Here is a 21,742-nt window from a genome sequence, read left to right on the forward strand (position 1 = left end):
ATGAGCCTATAAATTATGTTTTTAAATTTTTGATTTTGTTCTATCAGGGATTTTAAAATGCCATTGAAACTCAATATTGAGGCTTCTAATAGACCTATAGGGATAATGAGGTTCCAACTAGAACATCAGGGGCACCGGGGTTCTCATTAGACCATTAGTAATTAGGAGGCTTTCGCTAGGCTACCCCTAACTGACCTTACCAATGTCAAGCCCTAGTTGATGAAACTCCTACTTGGAATAAAATTGCAACCACTAGACCAGCAGGGACAATGAAGCGATCACTAGACCAGTAGGTAGAAGGAGGCTCCAAACAAACAATTACAGGGGGTTCAGACCTGAGCGTTCTGAAACGAGCGCTCTGTATGCGCGATTGTACAGGCGTTTACAATCGCGCATACAGAGACAGGCGTGCACACATTGTCGCGCGTTTCCGAATATCTATGTACGGGAACGTGTGACAAACGCCCAAAAAAAAGCTCAAGAACTTGTTTGAGCGTCGGGCGTTTTACAGCGCGATCGTACGCACTGTAAAACGCCCAGGTGAGAACCATTCCCATAGGGAATCATTGGTTTCTCCGTGTTGAGCGTATTACAGCGTGTAGGAACGCGCTGTAAAACGCTCAGGTCTGAACTTAGGGTTAGGGGTGATGAAGTTCTTGCTGGACTATTTTCAACGAAGAGCCATCACTGGACCATTAGGGAGATTAGCGTTGGCCCATTAGCAATGGAGAGACGTCCACCAGCTCATCAGGGATAAGACGCCCCTGCTGGACCTTCACTGGTCTCCCAGTAACAAAGCTACAGAGATCCATATAAATGAATAGACACCATGTTATTTCACTTCATTTGACACGGACCCCCTCCCCCTCATCTCCTTGTTTTTTTTTCGGCGCTTAGGGCTCGTCCACACAAACGTGTGAAGCCCGTGCTGCGGACAGCAAATTGTGGTCCGCAATGCACGGGCACCGTCCGTGGGGCAGGCGCATCACTTGAATGGATCCGCGATCTGTCCGTTCTGCAAAAAGATAGAGAAAGTTCTATCTTTTTGCGGTGCAGAAGCACGGAACGGAACCCCAGAAAGCCTTCCGTAGTGTTCCGTTCCGTTCTTCCGTTCCGCATCTCCGGATTTGAGGACCCATTGAAATGAATGGGTCCTCATCCGAGATGTGGAACGGTGCCCGTATATTGCGGATCGGCAAATCCGGTCCGCAATACGGCAACGGGCATCACACGTTCGTGTGAACGAGCCCTTACACTGAGGTTTCCCATGTGATCGGAGCTGCGAGCGATGAATGAAATTATATTTGTATCGCAAAAAAAAGACACATTTTAGTTCAGTGGTTTTTATTGCATTGATATTTTTAGGAGAATTAGAGACAGTTTTATGAATTCACTTTATGACACAGAACTCCAACCAGGCATGGTAACACCACCAAATCTGCAAGACAGTCTATTAACAAGTTACATCATATCCTGTGCTCTGTACACCTCCAGAGCTGCATTCAGAAGTCTGGTGCCTGCTACTTGGAATCTGTCATCACTGACAGACATGCCCCTTGCTCGGCACTTTGCTGTGGTGCATTATGGGAGATGTTTATTCTGCATCATACTACTCTTGGTGTACCGCTGCACAGTATGTTCTGCACTGGCTGGGAACCAGCAGGGGGCAGCAGTCAATAGAATTCTGAATGCAGATTTGATGGTGACTGGAGTACAGGATATAGTAACTAAATAAAGCAGAGTACTTGCAGAGTTACTCATTGTTGTGTAGTTTATTTCTGCATGAAAATTGAAATTCTAAAAATGATGTCCAGATTCCCCTCCCTGACAGATCCCAGGACAGACCAGCCCTGTATACAGGCCTCATATGCATCCTGTATAGACTCGTAGACAGCCAGCGGTGGTAGATATGGAAAACACCTATAGACATCTATTCTCTGTCTTGCCTAAACAAACCACCATGTCCCCCACTATAGAGGGAGTACCTTACATGTCAGTGGCAGCACATTCATGGGGGCCAGTAGTGGGCATGCTCATTTTTGTTCTGGGTGGCTATGGGGGTGCTCTGCTCCTACCACAGGATTCAGTTGATGTAACAGATGGACTGCGCTGGGAACCCGTCCCTTGCAGCCTGTGCCTCCTCAGCAAGTCTGGATCCTTAAACCCTGACCTTGTGTCATACTCTGGATCCTTAGGCCCTGCCCCTGTGTCATACTCTGGATCCTTAGGCCCTGCCCCTGTGTCATACTCTGGATCCTTAGGCCCTGCCCCTGTGTCATATTCTGGATCCTTAGGCCCTGCCCCTGTGTCATACTCTGGATCCTTAGGCCCTGCCCCTGTGTCATATTCTGGATCCTTAGGCCCTGACCCTGTGTCATACTCTGGATCCTTAGGCCCTGCCCCTGTGTCATACTCTGGATCCTTAGGCCCTGACCCTGTGTCATATTCTGGATCCCTAGGCCCTGCCCCTGTGTCATACTCTGCATCCTTAGGTCCTGCCCCTGTGTCATACTCTGGATCCTTAGGCCCTGCCCCTGTGTCATACTCTGGATCCTTAGGCCCTGCCCCTGTGTCATACTCTGCATCCTTAGGTCCTGCCCCTGTGTCATACTCTGGATCCTTAGGCCCTGCCCCTGTGTCATACTCTGGATCCTTAGGCCCTGCCCCTGTGTCATACTCTGGATCCTTAGGCCCTGCCCCTGTGTCATACTCTGGATCCTTAGGCCCTGCCCCTGTGTCATATTCTGGATCTTTAGGCCCTGCCCCTGTGTCATACTCTGGATCCTTAGGCCCTGCCCCCGTGTCATACTCTGGATCCTTAGGCCCTGCCCCGTGTCATATTCTGGATCCTTAGGCCCTGCCCCTGTGTCATACTCTGGATCCTTAGGCCCTGCCCCTGTGTCATATTCTGGATCCTTAGGCCCTGCCCTTGTCATACCCTGGATCCTTAGGCCCTGCGCCTGTGTCATACTCTGGATCCTTAGGCCCTGACCCTGTGTCATACTCTGGATCCTTAGGTCCTGCCCCTGTGTTATACTCTGGATCCTTAGGCCCTGACTCTGTGTCATACTCTGAATCCTTAGGCCCTGCCCCTGTGTCATACTCTGGATCCTTAGGTCCTGCCCCTGTGTCATACTCTAAATCCTTAGGCCCTGCCCCTGTGTCATACTCTAGATCCTTCGGCCCTGCCCCTGTGTCATACTCTAAATCCTTAGGCCCTGCCCCTGTGTCATACTCTAGATCCTTCGGCCCTGCCCCTGTGTCAAACTCTGAATCCTTAGGCCCTGCCCCTGTGTCATACTCTAGATCCTTATGCCCTACCCTTGTCATACTCTGAATCCTTAGGCCCTGTTCTGTGTCATACTCTGGATCCTTAGGCCCTGCCCCTGTGTCATACTCTGGATCCTTAGACCCTGACCCTGTGTCATACTCTGGATCCTTAGGCCCTACCCCTGTGTCATACTCTGGATCCTTAGGCCCTACCCCTGTGTCATACTCTAGATCCTTAGGCCCTACTCCTGTGTCATACTCTGGATCCTTAGGCCCTACCCCTGTGTCATACTCTGGATCCTTAGGCCCTACCCCTGTGTCATACTCTGGATCCTTAGGCCCTGCCCCTGTGTCATACTCTAGATCCTTAGGCCCTACCCCTGTGTCATACTCTGGATCCTTAGGCCCTACTCCTGTGTCATACTCTGGATCCTTAGGCCCTACCCCTGTGTCATACTCTGGATCCTTAGGCCCTACTCCTGTGTCATACTCTGGATCCTTAGACCCTGACCCTGTGTCATACTCTGGATCCTTAGGCCCTACCCCTAAGTCATACTCTGGATCCTTAGGCCCTACTCCTGTGTCATACTCTGGATCCTTAGGCCCTACCCCTGTGTCATACTCTGGATCCTTAGGCCCTACCCCTGTGTCATACTCTGGATCCTTAGGCCCTGCCCCTGTGTCATACTCTAGATCCTTAGGCCCTACCCCTGTGTCATACTCTGGATCCTTAGGCCCTACCCCTGTGTCATACTCTGGATCCTTAGGCCCTACCCCTGTGTCATACTCTGGATCCTTAGGCCCTGCCCCTGTGTCATACTCTGGATCCTTAGGCCCTGCCTCTGTGTCATACTCTGGATCCTTAGGCCCTGCCTCTGTGTCATACTCTGGATCCTTAGGCCCTGACTCTGTGTCATACTCTGGATCCTTAGGCCCTGCCTCTGTGTCATACTCTGGATCCTTAGGCCCTACCCCTGTGTCATACTCTGGATCCTTAGGCCCTACCCCTGTGTCATACTCTAGATCCTTAGGCCCTGCCCTTGTCATACTTGGTCCCTGGAGTTCTCCTTTATCCAAACTTTACAGCGGTTTAGCCATTTTTATTACGTGTTAGTGTAAATTATTTACTTTCTGATTTTTTTAAATTCAATTACATGATTTATACTTTTTTGGAAAAATTAAGTTTACAGTTTGTAAGAATTATAATTTCTACTTCACTTTTCTGCTAATTACACGGGGGGAACTTATCACACTCTGCACTCTGGAATTCTGGCTTCCAAAGAGACACAGGCCTCTTAATAAATTTGGCGCATTTCCTGGCAGTCCGTGCGGCAGTAATTAAGTACTCCATCAGGTATGACCATTGACCAGGCGGCGATCTGAACTATCGCTCATGCACATTTCTGGTGTAAATCTGCTGGGCTGCTAGAGGCCACGCCCTCCCACTAAGCCCCGCCCACTTTCCCTCCTCACCTCTGAAAAACGGCAAGAGAAATGAAAAGTAGCAAATTACAGTGTAAACACGGTACGTGCCATCATTTGCAACTTTTTTAACACTACAATAGGGGAGCAAAATGTTTGAAAAATTCGGTGCAAATTAAGCTACTGCAGATTTCAGCAAATCTGACTTGAAAATTCCCCTTTATAATTATTATTATTATTTTTTTTTTTTACGGGATTATTTTATGTGTATTTTTTTTTACTGTTCTAGTTTTATATCCTGTCCTTTCGACTGGATAGGGGATATTTATAACTGGGGGGGGGGTCAAAGTCAGGGACACCCAGTGGTTACAAGGACAGGGGACCTGAGTCTCCATTTGACAGGAGCGGCGGGTGAGCTGTTCGCTCGGGTTAGATATAGTCCCATAGAAAGTGAATTGAGCAGCAGCGCTAATGCTCACCTTCCACGCCATTCAAACAGGAGACTTGGGTCCTCCATTATAGTGATTGATGAGGTCCCAGCAGTTGGACCCCCACCAATCTAGCCCGTGTATAGGGGATAACTTGCTATTACTGGAATACCCCTTTAATATTTTTCACTCTACTTTTCTACAGTAATTTGGGCGGTGGCACTGCCACGGTGCTCTGCACTAATTATGTACGTGAAAGCAAGGAAGACGAAAGTGGTGAAAATGGCTTCTGCCCGTCCCCTTGGTCCCCACGACACATTAGATCAAGTTTAAGGACCTGGACCACCATCCACTGTAAATAAAGAAAAGTACAAAATGTCAATGTGTAACACCTCCGTGGTCGGGGGCACATCTCTGTGCATTGTACACTTATTCTCATGGGATGTGCAGCAATTTCAAAAATATCTCCTAAATCCAATGTTTCCATTTTCGCTCGTCCTGTAACCACATTAGTCCCACTTTGACGCACAGTAAAATTCCTTTTATCCGGTATTCAGTAGTCTGGATTTCTCCTGGGTCCTGCATTAAAAAAACACCCCTAAAAAATCTGTAAGCAGGTCTTTACAATAGTGGTTAAAACTCCTTTGGAGTTGCTGGGGTCACCCTCCGGATGGTCGCTCCTATTTTCCAGATTTATTTTTACTGGAGTTTAATACTTGAGAAAATCATCTGACTGGATGGAGGCCCCCGAGGTTCCATGATTTCTGAATCTTGTTTCACCGTCAATATACATATTGTCCACAAGATGGCGTCACTGGAACATCATTGCATAGTTCTCATGATAAGAATTTGTTGCTTATCCTAAGTGGTCAGCTATATGGCGGTCGTACGATAGGTGTAGCACCCAAAGATTGCAGTGTAGCAGTGCTAGCATAGAAACAAATCGGGTTGCAGCACGACTTGCATGTGTCTCAACAGTGACACCAGAATCGCAAAAAAATCTTACACTGATGGAATTTTAGCAATTCTGGGGTCCTGACAAATGTGCAAGTTGTGCTACGACCCCATTCGTTTCTATTCTAGCAATGCTTCACTGCGATCCTTGGGCGTGGTGGATGTCGTGCAACCAAGATCACTGTGGAGCCGAACCCTTGAGCTCTAGGACATAAATCCACATTTACCCGAACAGTCCAGAGGTCCCTGACCTCACTACTGGGTCCCCGGCAGGTTATTGTAGTCCTCTGGTAATCCGTACCAAAACTGAACATGTCTGCCACAGGACAGAAATTCGGCTCCATGGGCAAGACAGCAGGTCCAGAGCTGTGCAAGGAATATGATTCACAATGGTTAGTGTTATCACTTTAGGCTATTAGACAATGCTCTGTGAGCTAAACAGCCCGGACTGATACATTGTAGCAGAGAGATTTGTACTCCCATCTTGGACATTGGGGGCACATCGCTAGGATAGAAACATAGAATGTGCCGGCAGATAAGAACCATTTGGCCCATCTAGTCTGCTCAATATACTGAATACTATGGATAGCCCCTGGCCCCCTAGGATACGCACCCAATGTCTGATAGGTATGGGTCCCACCTGTGGGACCCGCACCTATACTTAAAACAGAGCCTGCAAAGTGCCAGAGGGCACACCCGCCCTCCATTCATTCCTATAGGAGCGCCAGAAAGAGAGCTGGCTCAGTTATTTCCATAAGCCCCGTAGAAGTGAAAGGAGCGGTGGCCACACTAGGAACTTCCGAAAATAGTCAAGCACTCAGCTTTGTTTTTTTCCGTACTCCCATAAGAATGAAAGGAGGGCGGCCACACATGCGCAGTGCGCCCTTCGGCACTTTGCAAGCTCCGTTCTAGGTATAGGTGCACATCAGATTCGTGCGATATGTCCCCATTGTCCAAGATGGGAATAAGGCCTCTTGCACACAAACGTATGTAAGTACATAAAAAAAATTGGTCTGAGCATAAATAATTTTTAATAGATGGCTTCACAAAAACGGAACGGATACGGAAGACATACAGATGCATTCCGTATGCATTCAGTTTCTTTGGCGGACCCATTGACTTAAATGGAGCCACGAAATGTGATTTGCGGGCAATAATAGGACATGTTCTATCTTTTAAAGGAAATACGGAAACGGAATGCATACGTAGTACCTTCCGTTGTTTTTGCGGACCCATTAAAGTAAATGGTTCCGCAAATGGAAAGCAAAAAAACTGAATGAAAACAGAAAAAAAATACAGCCATGTGCAGGAAGCCTTAGGCTGAGTTCACGTGTTAGTTATTTGGTCAGTTATTCCATTAGTTAGGGCTCATTCACACAAACGTGTAAAGCCCGTGCTGTGGACCGCAAATTGCAATGCACGGGCACCGTCCGTGGGGCAGGCGCATGGGGATCCTTCCGTTCCGCAAAAAGATAGAGCATGTTCTATCTTTTTGCGGTGCGGAAGCACGGAACGGAACCCCAGAAAGCACTCCGTAGTGTTCCGTTCCGTTCTTCCGTTCCGCATCTCCGGATTTGCGGACCCATTGAAATGAATGGGTCCGCATCCGTGAAGCGGAATGGCCACGGAATGGTGCCCGTGTATTGCGGACCCATTCACACGAACACACAAATGTTTTTTGCGTTCCGTATAAGGGCCTTTTTTAGTTCCGTGTACAGTCCGTATACGGAACCATTCATTTCAATGGTTCCGCAAAAAAAACGGAAAGTACTCCGTATGCATTCTGTTTTTGTATTTCCGTTTTTCCGTTCCGTTCAAAGATCAAACATGTCCTATTATTGCCCGCAAATCACGTTCCGTGGCTCCATTCAAGTCAATGGGTCCGCAAAAAAACTGATGTCTTCCGTATCAGTTCCGTTTTTGCAGAACCATCTATTGAAAATGTTATGCCCAGCCCAATTTTTTCTATGTAATTACTGTATACTGTATATGTCATACGGAAAAACGGAAAGGAAAAACGGAATGGAACCGGAAACACTACTGAAACAAAAAACGGATCCCTTAAAAATGGCCCGCAAAACACTGAAAAAGCCATACGGTCGTGTGAACAAGCCTTTAGGCCTCTTGCACACGACCATATGGCTTTTTCAGTATTTTGCGGTCCGAAAAGAACAGATCCGCAGAAAATATGGATGACGTCCATGTGCATTCCGTTTTAGCGAAACGGAACAGCTGGCCCCTGATAGAACAGTCCTATCCTTGTCTGTTATGTGGACAATAATAGGACATGTTCTATCTTTGGGGGCTCATTCACACGAACGTTTGCTGCCCGTTGCAGTATTACGACCGCATTTGCAGATCCGCAATATACGGGCACCGTTTCATGTGCATTCCCCATTTACTTCAATGGGTCCACAAATCCGGAGATGCGGAACGTAAGCACGGAACGGAACACTATGGAAGCACTATGTAGTGCTTGCTGGGGTTCAGTTCCATGCCTCCGCACCGCAAAAAGATAGAACTTGCTCTATCTTTTTGCGGAACCGACAGATCGCGGACCCATTCAAGTGAATGGGTCCGCGATCCCCATGCGGCTGGGCCGCGGTCGGCGCCCGTGCATTGCGGACCGCAATTTGCGGTCCACAGCACGGGCTTCACACGGTCGTGTAAACGAGCCCTGAACGGAATGGAAATACGGAAAAGGAAGGCATACGGAGTACCTTCTGTTTTTTTTGCGTATCCATTGAAATGAATGGTTCCGTATATGTAACGCAAAAAACGGAACGTAAACTGAAAAAAAAAACGTTCATGTGCAAAAGTACTTAGGGCCCATTCAGACGGCCGTAGTGCTTTGCGGATCTGCAAAATACGGATACCAGCCATGTGCGTTCTGCAACCATAATAGAAAATGCCTATTCTTGTCCGAGATTGCAGACAAGAATAGGACATGTTTTATCTTTTCTGCGGAGCCGTGGTACGGAATAACGGATGCGGACAGCTGTCCGCATCTTTTGAGGGCCCATAGAAATGAATGGATCCGCAGACCTTCAGCAAAATTCCGGAACAGTTGCGGATCCGTTCATATGGCTGTGTAAATGAGCCCTTAGGCCTCTTTCACACGACCGTATGGGTTTGCGGTCCGTTTTAAACGGATCAGTTTTTTCCATTTTTTTGTTTCAGTAGTGTTTCCATTTTGCCATTCCGTTTTTCCATTTGGTTTCTATTTGTGATTGGGCTGGACATAAAATTTTTAATAGAAAGTTCCGCAAAAAAGGAACGGATACAGAAGACATACGGATGTATTCCGTATGCATTCAGTTTTTTTTGCGAACATATTGACTTAAATGGAGCCGCGGAACGTGATTTGCGGCCAATAATAGGACATGTTCTATGTTGAAACAGAAATACGGAAATGGAATGCATACGGAGTACCTTCCGTTTTTTTGAGGATCCATTGAAATGAATGGTTCCGTATACAGTCCGTATACGGAATGCAAAAAACGGAACATAAATAGAAAGAAAAAGCTTTCGTGTGCAAGAGGCCTTAGTATTGGATAACCCCTTTAAAGGAGAACTCCACCCAACCTGTTCCTGTTATTACAGTTCTCCCACTCCTTTTACTCACCAGGTACAATGTAAACACTCCATAAAAAAGGAGAATTACCCCAACCACCACATACAACGCGGTGCTTTCCAGGGTCGGGATGTAGACAACCACAAAGTACAAGTTGATAGCGATGATCAGTACAATGAGGCCAATGGCAATGGCTTTACTGATTCTGCAGAGACAAGATGGAGAAAGATCAGAAAAGAGAATAGTGAGTGCAGCTCTGGAGTATAATACAGGATGTAACTCAGGATCAGTACAGGATAAGTAATGTATGTACACAGTGACTGCACCAGCAGAATAGTGAGTGCAGCTCTGGAGTATAATACAAGATGTAACTCAGGATCAGTACAGGATAAGTAATGTATGTACACAGTGACTGCACCAGCAGAATAGTGAGTGCAGCTCTGGAGTATAATACAGGATGTAGCTGAGGATCAGTACAGGATAAGTAATGTATGTACACAGTGACTGCACCAGCAGAATAGTGAGTGCAGCTCTGGAGTATAATACAGGATGTAACTCAGGATCAGTACAGGATAAGTAATGTATGTACACAGTGACTGCACCAGCAGAATAGTGAGTGCAGCTCTGGAGTATAATACAGGATGTAACTCAGGATCAGTACAGGATAAGTAATGTATGTACACAGTGACTGCACCAGCAGAATAGTGAGTGCAGCTCTGGAGTATAATACAGAATGTAACTCAGGATCAGTACAGGATAAGTAATGTATGTATACAGTGACTGCACCAGCAGAATAGTGAGTGCAGCTCTGGAGTATAATACAGAATGTAACTCAGGATCAGTACAGGATAAGTAATGTAATGTATGTACACAGTGACTGCACCAGCAGAATAGTGAGTGCAGCTCTGGAGTATAATACAGAATGTAACTCAGGATCAGTACAGGATAAGTAATGTAATGTATGTACACAGTGACTCCACCAGCAGAATAGTGAGTGCAGCTCTGGAGTATAATACAGGATGTAACTCAGGATCAGTACAGGATAAATTATGTTATGTATGTACACAGTGACTCCACCAGCAGAATATTGAGTTCAGCTCTGAAGTGTAATAAAAGACATAACTTGGATATAATAGTGATTATTAAATTTCCAGTAAAACCTACAAGCCATTCGTGAAATCGTGCATCAGTGGGCGCATGCTGGTGAACGTCAGTACCGGGAGCAAAGCAAATGGGAGCTAGAAAGTAACAAGTAAAAAAAATATATACTTGTGTAAATAAAATATAACAAGTTGCATTCATTATGGAATTATTCAGATATATGTTTTTTTGAAATAATAATACAGCAGATGCATCAGGCAGTGAACGGCTCATTATTTGCTGATGTCGCTATTTCCATTCACTGATGTAAACTTTATTATCCCGAATTACCAAAATGCTTTGCAGAACATTAAGCAAATCGTTCATTGTCGTCAGATGTTCCACATCCTGAAAAGCGGCCACAAATATGGTGGGTATAATGGCGCAGGATCTGGTGAACAGGACTCGGTAAAAGCGGGACCATTTCAGGTTCAAGAAGCCCTGGATGAGTAAAGAAAAAATATGGAGGTTATAAGTGAGAAGAAGACGGAGGAACCGAGATGGATGACATCACAGCTCAACGATTACACCAATATAAACTGAAGAATGTGCATGCATCTGCAGTAGGAGGCGTCAATCCACAGTCTAATATACTTTGTATTTCAGTTCCTTAAGATTTTCAAGATCTCTGTTTACTGTCATTGAATAGGAACATTATGGTTTGCCTCCAGAGGCTAAAAATCATGTACAGATCTCATTCTTTCTTTGGGCCTTGCTACAATTATGTCTAGTCTAGACAGTAGAAATAATGTGTCTCTTTTTTATGACCCATTTTAGAGTGGGATGTGCTGAGAACCTGAGAGTGAGATCGATGGAGGTCCCAAGTGTGGGACTGGTAGAGGTCCTGAGGATGTGATCAGTGGTGGTCCCGAGGGTGGGATTATTGGAGGGCCCCTAATGTGAGATAGGTGGAGGTCCCAAGGGTAGAATTGTGGAGGTTCCAATTTTGGGATCGGTGGAGGCCCCAAAGGTGGTGGAGGCCCTGAGGGTGAGATCGGTGAAGGCCCCAATGGGTGGGATTAGTGGAAGTCTCCAGGGTGGGATCGGTGGAGATTCTGAGGGTGAGATCGGGCGGTCCTGAGGGTTAGACTCCACTGATCACATATTGTTGGACAATCCTGCGTTACACGTACGTAAGGAACTTCTGCAGTAAATTATATAGTCACCTCCATGACAAACTGCCCGGCGTATGTTCCAGTCATGGTGGAGCTCTGCCCTGCAGCCAGGATGCCCACAGCCCAGATGTAGAGGGCGACGGGGCCAAAGAAGCAGCCAAGAATAATGCCCTGTGGAGAGAGGAGAAGCCGCGTCAGAAGACATTGGGTGCGTATGGATACGACATTCCTTTCATGTAGCAGAGATCTAATCGGTGGCAGATTATAAATTATTCTGGATAAACGGACAAAAAACAACACAACGAGTTCTGCAAGAAAATAATCACTAGAGGTTTTATAAAACATCATTCACCAGAGTCTCCATCTGTCTACTGGGGTAATTTTCTGCAGGTGCGGCGATAACCGGATGATTATCAAATTCCCGATTAAAGGACACTCACTGGCTACATAAGCCCCTCCCCTGAGGAGCCCTCTCAACAGAAGTCGAGCAGGGTCACGTAACACCTTGCCATGGACTCCATTAGTTGGGTAGCAGAACTAGTTTTGAAGAGTCCCTGGCTATTGTAATTTTGACTGGGCTGGATGTGGCCAGCACTGGAAAGCTGAGGGGCATTGAGGGGCACCGAGGGGCTAGGCCCTGCCCCTCAGTGCACTGAAACCCTTATCTGCAGGAAGAATTAAAGTGTTTTTTCTTAGGAATGCCACAACCAATTTTCACAATACAGGTATTATTTTAATCAGCAGGATCCATCCTACCAGACAGTGTGTCTGGTTAAATAGGGTTGATGCTGCTGATATGTGCTCTTTAAAGCTATTGGCAAGTTTAAATGTATACTGTGCAATTATTTTTCCACTTACCCCTTTGTAGATGTCCACAGATAAGGTCTCGTTATTGGGTGGGAACACGCCGGCGTGAGGGCTGCTGCTGTTCAGACAGACATCGTACTGGAAAAAAGGGACAATGTCAATAACTGAATAAGAAGGGCAACCTGTGGCCGGACGACATTGTGGATATAGACTGGGAAGAGTATATGGCTTTTCTCTGCTTCTCTGGACACAACCATACATTGTACCACCACTAGGGGGAGCTCACCGCCACATGTCCCATTAAATGCTATATGGAGGTCCCTCTAGTGGTGGCTGCAGGCAGAAAGAATGTTATCATTGAAACCTGTGGCCCTTCTGAGCAGTGACGCTCCTTGGGTCCCAGGGCCTCTTACCACCTGAATGTCTACAATTACACTAATGCACAAGTCTGATTCGTGGAGGATGTGCTCACCGCGTCCTGGTTGGTCTTCTTGTAAAAAGCTTCTGCAAACACGGCCATGACGAAGAGGTTGATGATGAAGGAGACGAGCAGCGCAATGGTGGACTCTATCAGGAAGTACATGTTAGCCTCTCGCACCTCCTGCTTTTTCTTACGGTCTATATCCCGAGACTGTGGAGGAAGAAGAGACAGTCACAACCGAACTCAGAGACCTGTATACAGCGTACATACCGGATACAGACACTGGGGGTGCGATATGATGAGAGCCAAATCCTTACACGATGGGGATTGTAGTGGTGTGAAGTTCCCTGACACTATTACACATAATGATAGGCTTAGGTACATTGACAGTATAGCACATTATAGGCTTAGATACAGGCTTAGATACAGCAACTCAATGGCAGTATCACGCATAATTGGGTAAGATACAGAAGCTCAGCAGACAATATCACACATGACAGTCTTAGATACACCAGCTTGGAAGACAATATCATATATGACAGACTTAGATACACCAGCTCAGCAGAGAGTATCACACGATAGCATTAGATACAGCAGAACCACAGATAGTATCACGCATGATAGGATTAGGTACACAGCTCAGAAGACTGTATCACAAAAGATAGGCTTACATACAGCAGCTCAGCAGACAGTATTACCTTAGATAGGCTTGGATACAGCATCTCAGTAGGCAGTATCCACAGGATATGCTTAGATACAGTAGCTCAGCAGGAGTATCACACAGGATGGGCTTAGATACAAGAGCCCAGAAGAAGTATCACAAAGATGGGCTTAGATACAGCAGCTTAGCAGACAGTATTATACAGGATGGGCTTAGATACAGCAGCTCAGCAGAAGTATCATGCAGAATGGGCTTAGATACAGGAGCTCAGCAGAAGTATCACACAGGATGGGCTTAGATACAAGAGCCCAGAAGAAGTATCACAAAGATGGGCTTAGATACAGCAGCTTAACAGAAGTATCATGCAGAATGGGCTTAGATACAGCAGCTCAGCAGAAGTATCATGCAGAATGGGCCTAGATACAGGAGCTCAGCAGAAGTATCACACAGGATGTGCTTAGATACAGCAGCTCAGCAGAAGTATCACGCAGGATGGGCTTAGATACAGCAGCTCAGCAGAAGTATCATGCAGGATGGGCTTAGATACAGCAGCTCAGCAGAAGTATCACACAGGGTGTGCTTAGATACGGCAGCTCAGCAGAAGTATCACACAGGATGTGCTTAGATACGGCAGCTCAGCAGCACTAGGTATTTGCAGATCACTTCATGGTGACAGATATGAATTATCAGTTTATTGCACCAACGGAAAATGGATGATAAATAAGGGGAACGTAATAAATCCAATCCTTGTTACTTCTCCATTCAGCCTCTTCTATATGAACTGCAATATGATCAGGATGACTCTGTACCAGGAGCAGAGGACTGCCACCATTCATAACCTGCAGCAGAGTTTATGATAGGACTTCTCTGTCCATTTGATAATCCGGCATCGATCAGACCCTGGGATTGCCGGATCAAAGGACTGTTACTTAGCACACTATATAAGCGCTGCAGGACTTCTGTTTTTGGAAAGGAGTCATGGAACATAGGATGCAATGTAATTGTGTAAAATTTACAGGCCCCCCCTTCCCCCCCCGGCGGATGGTGCCAACCCAGGACCCTAGTGATGGAAGGCAGGAGTGCCAACCACGGTGCCACTTTATCTGACTAATGTGCACAGACTTTACCTTGACGAGGGAGGAGTGCAGGTATATGTTGTGCGGCATGATGATCGCGCCAATGATGCCAACAGCTTGGAGTAACTCTTCAGATCCGCAGCCAGAACAGTACGGGTAGAACATGCCCTTTATCACCTGCCTCTGGTCAGGACGGACCACCACATACTGCAACCAGGACAGGGAATCGGTTACTACAAATGGAGGAGACTGCAGGGCCCATGCATTTCTATGGAGCCCGGGTGACTCTGTGACAAAGACTGGCTGCTGTCAGCTACAGGGCTGACACAGGAGGAAACAGCAGAACACAGGGGACAGATAGGCCTTGTCCCTCTATTACTCCCATCCTCACCTCATAGCCAAACGTTACGGCCATTATAGTAATGAGTAATGCAAAGAAAGCTTCCAGTTTCCTGAGTCCTGCGATAAACATAGAGACGGAAGAGGTTAATAGGGAAACAGTGATAGGACTGATGATGTCAGACACTGCATGATGACATCATCTGTATCAGGCACATCATCTGAATTATACTCCAAAATCTCACCATATTTATCCAGGAAGAGGAAGAATAAGGTGTCAATGATGGTGATGAGGACGCCGCCCCACAGAGGAATCCTGCCAGACACAAGAGTGATCCTCAGGGTGTCAAGATATAACACAGCCTAGCCGTAAGACCCTCCTAACAATAACCCCCATAATAGTACCACTTGAAAGACCCCCATAACAGTACAAGACCAGGCATAAAACCCCCATAACGATACAAGGCCAGGCATAAAACCCCATAATAATACCAGTCACAGGACCCCCATGCCAGTAAAAGCCACAGACCCTCCTAACATAAACAGCTAAAGACCACCATAACAGAAAAAAAAATCACAGGACCCCCTAACATTAACTGCTAAAAAACCGCAGAACAATATCTGCTACAGTGCCCTCATAATAGTACCATCTGCCAGTAACAACTCCAGGTCCACAACAGCCACAGCCACAGAGCCCTATAAGACATCCACAAGGTATTCATGACCATACCATTCTCAGGGCCCCCATAATAGAGGCAGCCACAGGGCCCTTAACAGTACCAGCCAAAGGGCCCTTAACAGTACCAGCCGCAGAGCCCCCCCAACAATATCAGCCTCAAAGCCCCCGAACAACACCAGCAGCAGACCTCTGAACAGTACAAGCTACAGAGCCCCCTACATTACCAGTCACACAGCCCCCAATAGCACCAGCCACAAAGCCCCCAACTATACCAGCCATACAGCCCCCTACAATACCAGTCACACAGACCCACAATAGTACCATCTAAAGAGCCCTCCCAACAATATCAGCTACAGAGCCCCCTAACAGTACCAGCCACAGACTTCCCCCCAAAAAATACCTACCTCTGAGCCCCCTAACAGTACCAGCCACAGAGCCCCCTAACAGTACCAGCCACAGAGCCCCCTAACAGTACCAGCCACAGAGCCCCCAACAGTACCAGACACAGAGCCCCTAACAGTACCAGACACAGAGCCCCCAACAGTACCAGACACAGAGCCCCCAACAGTACCAGTCGTTCAGCCCCGTACAGTACTAGTCACACAGCCCCCCAAAAGTACCAGCCACAGAGCCGCTCAACAGTACCAGCCATAGAGCCCCCCAACAGTACCAGCCACAGAGTCCTGCAACAGTACCAGCCATAGAGCCCCCCAAAAGTACCAGCCATAGAGCCCCCCAAAAGTGCCAGCCATAGAGCCCCTCAACAGTACCAACCATAGAGCACCCCAACAGTACCAGCCACAGAGCACCCCAACAGTCTCAGCCACAAATCCCCGCAACAGTACCAGCCATAGAGCCCCGCAACAGTACCAGCCATAGAGCCCCGCAACAGTACCAGCCATAGAGCCCCGCAACAGTACCAGCCATAGAGCCCCGCAACAGTACCAGCCATAGAGCCCCGCAACAGTACCAGCCACAGAGCCCCCCAACAGTACCAGCCACAGAGAACCCCAACAGTACCAGCCACAGAGAACCCCAACAGTACCAGCCACAGAGAACCCCAACAGTACCAGCCATAGAGCCCCCCAACAGGACCAGCCATAGAGCCCCGCAACAGTACCAGCCATAGAGCCCCCCAACAGTACCAGCCATAGAGCCCCCCAACAGTACCAGCCATATTAATTCCTTAAAGTGAGAACCTCCCCTTATTATGACAGCAATTCCAGAAATTTGATAATTCAGTACTCATTAATGCCGGATCTAGATAAGTAGAAGTGTCTCTACCTACCTGACTCTATACAGCACTGTATACATACATGTAGATATATCGGGATCTTACCGTCCAGCTGACAGAAGGCTAAATGCAATGGCGGTACCAATGACTTCCTGCATATCTGACCCAATAATAGCTATTTCCACTAAAATCCACAGCAACCAGCGCGGGGCCTGAGACACAGAGGATGCAAAGAGTATGGATCATATACCAGCACAATGAGAAGAATGAGGAGGCATAACGTTAGGGAGCATTCTGCATCTAGAATACAAACATCCCAGTATATAACTCTGCAAGTGCTTTATGTTCAATTTTGCATTGATTTTAAATTATTTCAGGTCTTTTTCTCCATGCAGATCCAAAGCTCTTTTCTGCAGGTTGCCCTTTGAAATAGACAGTATTTTGGCTCCACCCCACTGTCATGTGACCTACCGGTTCTCAATCTGGGCAAGAGCCATCTGACCTAGTCCCACAATACACTTCTCTCTGATAACTGGAAACCAATAGAACTGTAACTGTATCTTTAGGAGTGACTAGAGAAGAAAACATCATACAATGTGACTTGTGAGGCTGACCTTACCTTTGGATAATAAGAACGGCAAATCTGAGCCAGATCTCTACCAGTTACCACACCGAGCCGAATGGCCAGCCTCTGGCACACAAGACCGAGAAAGGTGGCACCAAGCAGAACCCACAAGAGCTGGAAACATACAAATAAAATTCATTCATCTGGTGCCCTGATCATCTGCAAGTGGAAGCTGTTTCTATAAATTACATCTGGACTTCCTGTAGTTCAGAATTTGCAATAATCTGGTATCACATAGAAATGTTACTTTAGTTTCCTCATGTTCTATATAACTTTCTTTCCAGGCTTATAAGTTTGTGGAGTCATAGTCAGGTTGCACTAGTTTGTGTAGTCATAGTCTTGTTGCACTAGTTTGTGTAGTCGTAGTCAGGGTGCACTAGTTTGTGTAGTCGTAGTCAGGGTGCACTAATTTGTGTAGTCGTAGTCAGGGTGCACAAGTTTGTGTAGTTGTAGTCAGGTAGGTTGTACTAGTTTGTGTTGTCATAGTCAGGTTGCACTAGTGTCACGGACGGTGTACAGGAAACAAGGCAAAGCAACATGTATAAACGACTCGCTGGATCCAAAAACTAAGGAACCAAGGGAGACCCCTGCAGAAGACCTGGCACTTTCCCTGGCTGCTCAGCCTATGCAAAGATCCGAATGGTGGAGGTTAGCATATCCACGAACCTTGACTATAAAGCCCTGAGCACCCTACAATAGTGAGGGGACACGACCACCGGCTCCCTACACAAGATACGGAGGGAGTCAGGGTCACCTGGGATCCAGCAAACAGAAAATAACAGATAAAGGTACAACACTTAGCTTTGAAGCAAACAGGAGGACAAAGTCAGCGTGCACACACACTTCAGGAAGTAGTATATGCCGCCCAGAAAAGCCTTCTGGGGAAGAATTTAAAGGGAAGCAATTAGTCCAACACATGACAGCTGAGAGAGGCTAACGAGAGGAGGAGCTGAATACCACAACACAGAAACTCAAGGAGGAGGTTCTGAAAGGCCTCTGTCAGAGCTTCTCAGCTGTCTGGTTGTGACACTCTGTCAAAGCTTCTCAGCTGTCTGGTTGTGACAACTCGTTTGTGTAGTTGTAGTCAGGGTGCACTAGTTTATGTAGTTGTAGTCAGGTTGCACTAGTTTGTGTAGTCGTAGTCAGGGTGCACTAGTTTGTGTAGTTGTAGTCAGGTTGCATTAGTTTATGTAGTCGTAGTCAGGTTGCACTAGTTTGTGTAGTGAGGGTGCACTAGTTTGTGTAGTTGTAGTCAGGGTGCACTAGTTTGTGTAGTCGTAGTCAGGGTGCACTAGTTTGTGTAGTTGTAGTCAGGGTGCACTAGTTTGTGTAGTTGTAGTCAGGGTACACTAGTTTGTGTAGTCATGGTCAGGGTGCACTAGTTTGTGTAGTGGTAGTCAGGGTGCACTAGTTTGTGTAGTTTTAGTCAGGGGCACTAGTTTGTGTAGTCATGGTCAGGTTGCACTAGTTTGTGTAGTCATGGTCAGGTTGCACTAGTTTGTGTAGTCGTAGTCAGGGTGCACTAGTTTGTGTAGTTGTAGTGAGGGTGCACTAGTTTGTGTAGTCATAGTCAGGGTGCACTAGTTTGTGTAGTTGTAGTGAGGGTGCACTAGTTTGTGTAGTCATAGTCAGGGTGCACTAGTTTGTGTAGTTGTAGTCAGGGTGCACTAGTTTGTGTAGTTGTAGTCAGGGTGCACTAGTTTGTGTAGACATGGTCAGGTTGCACCAGTTTGTGTAGTCGTAGTCAGGGTGCACTAGTTTGTGTAGTCGTAGTCAGGGTGCACTAGTTTGTGTAGTTGTAGTCAGGGTGCACTAGTTTGTGTAGTCGTAGTCAGGGTGCACTAGTTTGTGTAGTTGTAGTCAGGTTGCATTAGTTTATGTAGTCGTAGTCAGGTTGCACTAGTTTGTGTAGTTGTAGTCAGGTAGCACTAGTTTGTGTAGTTGTAGTCAGGGTGCACTAGTTTGTGTAGTGGTAGTCAGGGTGCACTAGTTTGTGTAGTTGTAGTCAGGGTGCACTAGTTTGTGTAGTTGTAGTCAGGGTGCACTAGTTTGTGTAGTCATGGTCAGGGTGCACTAGTTTGTGTAGTGGTAGTCAGGGTGCACTAGTTTGTGTAGTCATGGTCAGGTTGCACTAGTTTGTGTAGTCGTAGTCAGGGTGCACTAGTTTGTGTAGTTTTAGTCAGGGGGCACTAGTTTGTGTAGTCATGGTCAGGTTGCACTAGTTTGTGTAGTCATGGTCAGGTTGCACTAGTTTGTGTAGTCGTAGTCAGGGTGCACTAGTTTGTGTAGTTGTAGTGAGGGTGCACTAGTTTGTGTAGTCATAGTCAGGGTGCACTAGTTTGTGTAGTTGTAGTGAGGGTGCACTAGTTTGTGTAGTCATAGTCAGGGTGCACTAGTTTGTGTAGTTGTAGTCAGGGTGCACTAGTTTGTGTAGTTGTAGTCAGGGTGCACTAGTTTGTGTAGACATGGTCAGGTTGCACCAGTTTGTGTAGTCGTAGTCAGGGTGCACTAGTTTGTGTAGTCGTAGTCAGGGTGCACTAGTTTGTGTAGTTGTAGTCAGGGTGCACTAGTTTGTGTAGTCGTAGTCAGGGTGCACTAGTTTGTGTAGTTGTAGTCAGGGTGCACTAGTTTGTGTAGTTGTAGTCAGGGTGCACTAGTTTGTGTAGTCATGGTCAGGGTGCACTAGTTTGTGTAGTGGTAGTCAGGGTGCACTAGTTTGTGTAGTCATGGTCAGGTTGCACTAGTTTGTGTAGTCGTAGTCAGGGTGCACTAGTTTGTGTAGTTGTAGTCAGGGGGCACTAGTTTGTGTAGTCATGGTCAGGTTGCACTAGTTTGTGTAGTCATGGTCAGGTTGCACTAGTTTGTGTAGTTGTAGTCAGGGTGCACTAGTTTGTGTAGTTGTAGTGAGGGTGCACTAGTTTGTGTAGTTGTAGTCAGGGTGCACTAGTTTGTGTAGTTGTAGTCAGGGTGCACTAGTTTGTGTAGTCATGGTCAGGTTGCACTAGTTTGTGTAGTTGTAGTCAGGGTGCACTAGATTGTGTAGTTGTAGTCAGGGTGCACTAGTTTGTGTAGTTGTAGTCAGGGTGCACTAGTTTGTGTAGTCATGGTCAGGTTGCACTAGTTTGTGTAGTTGTAGTCAGGTAGCACTAGTTTGTGTAGTCGTAGTCAGGGTGCACTAGTTTGTGTAGTTGTAGTCAGGGTGCACTAGTTTGTGTAGTTGTAGTGAGGGTGCACTAGTTTGTGTAGTTGTAGTGAGGGTGCACTAGTTTGTGTAGTTGTAGTCAGGGTGCACTAGTTTGTGTAGTTGTAGTCAGGGTGCACTAGTTTGTGTAGTTGTAGTCAGGGTGCACTAGTTTGTGTAGTTGTAGTCAGGTTGCACTAGTTTGTGTAGTTGTAGTCAGGGTGCACTAGTTTGTGTAGTTGTAGTCAGGGTGCACTAGTTTGTGCAGTCGTAGTCAGGGTGCACTAGTTTGTGTAGTTGTAGTCAGGTTGCACTAGTTTGTGTAGTCGTAGTCAGGGTGCACTAGTTTGTGTAGTCGTAGTCAGGGTGCACTAGTTTGTGTAGTTGTAGTCAGGGTGCACTAGTTTGTGCAGTCGTAGTCAGGGTGCACTAGTTTGTGTAGTTGTAGTCAGGTTGCACTAGTTTGTGTAGTCGTAGTCAGGGTGCACTAGTTTGTGTAGTCGTAGTCAGGGTGCACTAGTTTGTGTAGTCGTAGTCAGGGTGCACTAGTTTGTGTAGTCGTAGTCAGGGTGCACTAGTTTGTGTAGTCATGGTCAGGTTGTCTGGAGCAAGATGGTTGTGACCTACAATACCAAGAAATGGCAGGATGCAAGAATTTGATAACTCTTGATAAACCTGGAGGGAAGAGAAGACCCCAGAGCTTAAATTAAAATAGCGCCCCCTTCTGGTGCCTTTCTCTCTTACTTCTTGCAGAGCGTCGTAGGTATGTGCCCTTCCTTTGAGCACATGCTCTCACTGGCCTCTGGGAAGGGGAAT

General features: G+C 46.7%; 1 protein-coding gene across 1 annotated transcript in view; it reads right to left on the reverse strand.

Moving 5' to 3' along the window:
* Window positions 1-4,357: 4,357 nt before the first annotated feature.
* The window catches only part of SLC11A1 (solute carrier family 11 member 1), a 43,223-nt gene continuing 25,838 nt past the window's right edge, over window positions 4,358-21,742 (reverse strand). Inside the window, exons 4-15 of the mRNA XM_044305126.1 lie at window positions 17,740-17,859; window positions 17,226-17,332; window positions 15,453-15,523; window positions 15,260-15,327; window positions 14,920-15,075; window positions 13,183-13,341; window positions 12,762-12,848; window positions 11,955-12,074; window positions 11,080-11,229; window positions 10,813-10,886; window positions 9,700-9,853; window positions 4,358-6,440 (exon numbers count right to left, since the gene is read on the reverse strand). Coding sequence (XP_044161061.1) covers window positions 6,330-6,440; window positions 9,700-9,853; window positions 10,813-10,886; window positions 11,080-11,229; window positions 11,955-12,074; window positions 12,762-12,848; window positions 13,183-13,341; window positions 14,920-15,075; window positions 15,260-15,327; window positions 15,453-15,523; window positions 17,226-17,332; window positions 17,740-17,859 — 1,377 coding nt within the window. The 3' untranslated portion in view covers window positions 4,358-6,329. The remainder of the gene's footprint in view (window positions 6,441-9,699; window positions 9,854-10,812; window positions 10,887-11,079; window positions 11,230-11,954; window positions 12,075-12,761; window positions 12,849-13,182; window positions 13,342-14,919; window positions 15,076-15,259; window positions 15,328-15,452; window positions 15,524-17,225; window positions 17,333-17,739; window positions 17,860-21,742) is intronic.

The sequence above is a fragment of the Bufo gargarizans genome, chromosome 8, assembly GCF_014858855.1.
Source record: "Bufo gargarizans isolate SCDJY-AF-19 chromosome 8, ASM1485885v1, whole genome shotgun sequence".
Classification (NCBI taxonomy): Eukaryota; Metazoa; Chordata; class Amphibia; order Anura; family Bufonidae; genus Bufo; species Bufo gargarizans.